This window comes from Chrysochloris asiatica, unplaced genomic scaffold (genome assembly GCF_000296735.1).
Source record: "Chrysochloris asiatica unplaced genomic scaffold, ChrAsi1.0 scaffold00156, whole genome shotgun sequence".
Lineage (NCBI taxonomy): Eukaryota > Metazoa > Chordata > Mammalia > Afrosoricida > Chrysochloridae > Chrysochloris > Chrysochloris asiatica.
The window spans coordinates 5,927,941-5,933,998 of record NW_006408674.1 but is presented as its reverse complement, the minus strand read 5'-3'; the positions used below and the strand labels follow the sequence as shown (position 1 = coordinate 5,933,998).

General features: G+C 39.8%; 1 protein-coding gene across 1 annotated transcript in view; it reads left to right on the top strand.

Annotated features, from left to right (window-relative positions):
* Positions 1-6,058, top strand: part of ADAMTSL3 (ADAMTS-like 3) — a 465,021-nt gene that overhangs the window by 215,129 nt on the left and 243,834 nt on the right. The window contains exon 7 of the mRNA XM_006870947.1: positions 1,212-1,286. Within this exon, the coding sequence (XP_006871009.1) occupies positions 1,212-1,286 (75 nt within the window). The remainder of the gene's footprint in view (positions 1-1,211; positions 1,287-6,058) is intronic.

Here is a 6,058-nt window from a genome sequence, read left to right as displayed (position 1 = left end):
ATTTTCTACAAACTTTTTGAAGCCTCCTCAAATGTAAAACTTAATATAAATGTATTTAAATACATATGCTTCACTAAAATGATGCTGTATCATCTGTATTGCTTTCTAACTTGTTCTTTTTTTACTCATCAGTTTACACTGGTGATTTCCCACATTCAGTTGTTTTGCTTTTTAGCGTTACTTTTATTAATTGCAGAGCCTTCCTATGTATGAATATGTCCAAACCAAAACCCAAATGCTGTGCCTTCGAGTTGAGTTTGACTCATAACCAACCTAAAGGATAAACTAGAGCTGGCTGCAGGGCTTCCAAGGTAACAAATCTTGTGGAAGCAGATTCCTCTTCTCTAAGGAGCAGCTCGTGTGTTTGAACCGCACATGGATGTTCTGGTCAACAGCCGATTGCTTAACCACTGCCATCACGACTCTTTAGCATGAAGATTCCATTGTTTACTAATCCTTCCCATATTGCTGAACATTTAGGTAGTGTTCAAGGTTTTCTGTTGCATGTAACCAGTAAGCAAGGTAAGAACAGGTTTATTTGTGCTTATTTACTATTCTGTGGTAAGCAAGTTCACAGTTTTTCACCAAATCAAACATTCTGCTTTGAAATATGACTGGCATCAACCGCATAGCACCTTCCTTTAGAATCAAACGATCTTTTCAGATTTACAATCCCTGACGGACTGAGTACCCAGTAAGCAAAGTAAGCACGCTTACTTAATGTTCATTTGTAATGTGTAGTGAACTTTTTCACCCATGAAACCCATGCAAAACTGTTCACGATCAACTAAACCTGGTAATTACAGGTTTACTTATGTGTGTATGGATTCCTGGTGTGGTGCTGTAGGATCAGCACTTTACTGTGAACCACAAGGTCAGCAGTTCAAACCCACAAGCTGCTCCTTGTAAACCCTATACAGGGTCGCTATGAGTTGGAACCAACTCAACGGCGCTAAACAACGACAACAACAATCCTTGTATATGCAGGCACCAGTGACATAGTGAGTTAAACTTTGAGCTGTTAACCAGAAGGTGGTGGTTCAAAGTTGCTAGCTGCTTTTCAGGAGACAAACGTGGCAGTTTGCTTCCGTAAAGATTTACAGCCTTGGAAACCCTCTGAAGTAGTTCTACTTTACTTATACGGTCCTTGTGAAGCGGAATCAATGGGTTAATGCATAAATTTTACTACATTGGTCTTCTGTCCTTTCCAGGGGAAGAAAACGCCATTGCTGTCCCTTTAGGAAGTCGAAATGTGAGGATTACTGTGAAAGGGCCTGCACATCTCTGTAAGTATTATTTTATCTTAGTAGTTTTGCTTCCTGAAAGTTTATTTAGCCCAGCAAACTCTTTCTCCATGTTAATGGCTTGGTAGACAAATGCCTCAGGTACTTTGCTCAATACCAGTATTAGGTTACCCAATAAGCAAGGTAAGCATAGGCTTATTTGTCTTTACTAATCTGTAGTGAACAATTTCACAATTTTTTCATCACATCATAGTTTCTGCTTCTAGGTCTGTTTGGTTTCAGTCTCCCTCCCAATTCCACAGTACCTTACGACAGAATCAGACCCTCTTTTCAAACTTACAATCCCACACAGAGTGAGTTTCCACTAAGCAAGATAAGCACGAATTGACTTGTGCTTCCTTAGTGATCTATAGTGAGCAATTTGGCATGTTTAACCCATGTGAAACTATTCACTACAAATAAGTAAGCACAAGTATGCTCGTGCTTACTTATTTGATCATTCGCTCCTGCACACCACTTTAAAGTAGTCTGTATCACAAGAGAAATGATCTATACCCCAATTTTCATCTGTTTTCATGCCTCAATGAGAAAGATGCCAGTTTGGGGTTGTTATTAAGTGTCATCAAGTTGGTTCAGATTCATACCAACACTATGAGTAGAAGGTTTCAGAAAAGCTGCTGGTGGGTTTGAACCACCAATCATTTGTGTGGCTGTCCAATGCTTATCCTACAGTGCCACACCAGGACTCCAGTTTGTGATTGATGGGGAAGAAATCAAGTTATTTGTAAAATAATCTATTTTTATGTGGAGCACGTACTAGAGCTTGGGGTCTTCTGAAGATTTCAAGTTTGGGACAGGACAAAATAAAAGCAAGCAAAATTTACAACAGAGAACCTCACCAGTGACTATGATGTAGGAGGACAAGCTTGTAGCCAGCGTTTCAAAGCTTTTGGTTTACAGAGCCTTGACAGTCAGAGCTGGTTCTCCAGATATTCAGAATGTGAAGCAACAGAGGGTTGTGAGTGTATTGTTTCTTTAAACAAAGTCCACTCTGTCTTAGCTTTTTCTGATCTTTTAGGCTCTAATGGAACTGAAAGTGCCAGGTTTGTTTCCTTCTTTCTCATGGTCTACCATTGGTCACACTTCAGGATGTACTTACTTTAATTCAGAGGAAAACGGTTGTCTGCCTGTCTGGCACTCTGACCCTGAAGAAGCTTTCCTTTCCAAGAAAAAGTACAAGACAATGAAGACTTATGTTAAAACCATATAAATGAAGGTCTTATGGATGAGTTATGTATTGTGTCTATCCTAGGCCACCATCTAAGATGTCTAATTCAGAAGAATTTCTTAGGGCCTCAGCATCTCATTTTTTTGGAGATTTTTAAGTGTGTGCGTTTGCATGCATGCATTTGTTATAATGCATACATGTCTGTGTGTGCATGCCTGGGCTGTATGCACACATGCATATGTGTGTACCCATTGGACAACAGTGAGTCAATTTGTACTTAGTGTATTTCACATCCAGAACTAATATTCCAACCAGAAGTATTATTTGAGGAAGGTTAGATCAAATTATTATTGGGATGTTTCTGTAAAATATTTATGATCATCAATACTATAGACCACAATATTGAAAATGAAACAAAATTGTCCGGTCCAGTGTCACCTCAATTAGAGAAGTAAGAGAACATCTTTGTGACAATAAGCTTAAACACTCCTTGGAAAGCCTTTTTACTTTAATCTTATTATATCAAGTATGATTGAAAGAACGTGATTAATTTTAGTTCTACAAAAATATGAAAATGTCTATCAGAATATAAACATAATTCCACCCACAGCTTTGTATCTAGTGAAGCAGCAAAGATATTATTTTAAATTTTTTATTGTGATTTGGGTGAAAGTTTACAGAGCAAATTGGTTTTCCAGCCAACAATTCTGATACATTGTGGTTGGTGACATTGACTGCCATCCTCACAACACAACAACGCTCTTCCTACTTCCTGCCTGTGTTTAACTGTTTCCATCTAGCCATCTTTCCAAAATTTCCTGCCTGCTGAGCTTTATCCCTGGGCAGATGCTGCTTTTCTGATCTCATATGGTTGAGTGTTCTAAGAAGTGCATACTTCCTTGGGCTTATTGTTCACCTTACAAGCCTGTGTGTTGTTTCCCTAAAAGTCAAGCCACTGGGATGAGTTGTTTCATGCTTAAATGATCTGTGTGGGTCATAGTTTGGGGGCTTCCACCAGTCTGTATCAGACCAGGTAGCCTGATCTTTTTAATAATTTAGAGTTCTGTTCCTCCTTGTTCTCCCACTGTATGCATGTGCTCCCATTGTGGTCTCTTTCAGAGTTGTCTGCAGCACTGTCTTGGAACCATCTAGTTCTCTTGGTCTCAATGCCATAGAGGCTGGGGTTCACCTGGTCCATTAGTCCTTTTGGACTAATTGTTTCCTTATGTCTTAGACTTTCTTTGATCCATATGGTGACAGAGTAATTTCGTTGCACCTTAGATGACTCTTCACAACCGTCTAAGATCCCAGTCTTATTCTACATCCCCAAAGTAGGATGGAGAACATTGTTTTTGTGGATTATTCCAACTGACCCTGGAGTCCTCTGAGATTCGGGTCTTGACCCCTAGGCTCAGGGACTCATTCCCTTGAGGAATTTGGTTATATCTAAGTAGTTTTTATAATTTCATCCCTGCTCCATAGGTTCGGATTTCTAGTGTGGTGCTGTAGGATCAGCACTGGGCTGCGAGCACAAGGTCAGCAGTTCAAAACCACCAGATGCTCCTTGGAAACCCTATGCAGGAACTGAGTTGACAGCACTTAACAACAAAACAATCATAAGATAAGCACTGAACTGTGGACCACAAGGTTGGTGGTTTGAGGCCACCAGCTACTCTGCAGGAGAAAGATGAGACTCTCTGCTCCCACAAAGACTTGAAGTCTCAGAAACTCTATATAGCACTGTTGTTGTTAGGTACCATCGAGTCGGTACCGACCCATAGTGACCCTGTGCACAACAGAACGAAACACTGCCCAGTCCTGGGCCAACCTCACTACTGTTGCCATGCTTGAGTCCATCGATACTGCCACTTGGCCGATCCATCTCGTTGGGGGTCTTCCTCTTTTCTTCTGACTCTCCACCTTACCAAATATGATATCCTTCTCCAGCAACTGGTCCCTTCTGACAATATGTCTGAAATATGAGAGACGAAGTTTGCCCATCTTGTCCTCCAAGGAGCACTCTGGCTTCACTTCTTCCAAAACAGATCTATTGGTTCTTTTGGTAGCCCATGGCACTTTCAATATTCTCCTCCAACACCATAACTCAAAAGCATCCATTCTTCTATGGTCTTCCTTATTTATTGTCCAGGTTTCACATGCATATGGGGTCATTGAAAATACCATGGCTTGGGTGAGGTGCACCTTAGTCCTCAAGCTGACATCTTTGCTCTTCAACACTTTAAAAAGGTCTTGTGCAGCAGATTTGCCTAATGCAATACCTCATTTGATTTCTTGACTACTGCTTCCATGAATGTTGACAATTGATCCAAAAAGAATGAAGTCCTTGACAACTTCAATCTTTTCTCCGTTGATAAGAATGTTGCTTATTGGTCCAGTGGTGAGGATTTTTGTTTTCTTTACATTGAGATGTAATCCATACCGAAGGCTGTGCTCTTTGATCTTCATCAGTAAATGTTTTAAGTCCTCTTCACTTTTAGCAAAGAAGGTTGTATCATCTGCATATTGCAGGTTGTTTATGAGTCTTCCTCCAATTCTGATGCCTCGTTTTTCTTCATAGAACCCAGCTTCTCAGATTATTTGCTCAGCATACAGGTTGAATAAGTATGGTGAAAGAATACAACCCTGTCGCACAACTTTCTTAATTTTAAACCATGCAGTGTTACGATGTTCTGTTCGAACAACTGCTAGACAGCACTTAAAAGCAGCAACAACAATGAATAATGACCACAAACATTTCTTCATGTGTTTGTTGGCTGCCTGAAAGTCTTCTTTGGTGAAGTATTCATTCTTGTCCTCTGCCCATCTTTTAATTAGGTTGTTTGGTTTTTGTTGTAGGTGATGTGCTGAAGTTTTTATAAATATCAGAGACAAATTCTTTGTCTACTATATCATTGTCAAAATTGTTTCATCATTTTGTAGGTTCTCTTTTTACTCATTTGGTGAGGTCTTTTTATGCACGTAAATGCTTCCTATGTAGGAGGTCCCAGTCTCCTAGTTTATCCTGAGCTGGTTGTATGTTTTTAGATGTTTTAGTGTATTTGTATCATATATTGCTGGTGGTGGTGTTTGTGTGCCGTTGATGGATTCCAATTCATAGTGACCCTGTATAGGCTGTAAACCTTTACAAGAGCAGAGAGCTTCATGTTTTTCCTACCTGAACTTCTGATCTTACAGTTAGCAACTGAACACATTACCCACTATGCCACCAAGGTTCCCAATGCCATGTATTATTGTTGTTAAGTGCTGTTGAATCTTTCCCAACTCATAGCAACCCTGTATAGAATTTCCGAGGAACAGCTGGTAAGCTTGAACTGCCAGCCTTGCAGTTCAGCGCATTAACCTGCAGCACGAAACCAGCACTCCCTAATTTTTTCTTTGTTGATATTTTAAGTTTTACATTTAGGTCTTTGATCACTCTAGAATTAAGTATTTGTTGTGGGGGTTTTTTTGGTGGGGGGAGGTATGTCCGTTGTATTGTTTTGGGGACTTTTCCTTGTGAATTGAGTAAAGGTTTACAAAAAAGATCATCAGTTTTACATTCAACAAATCATTCACTTTGTTTCAA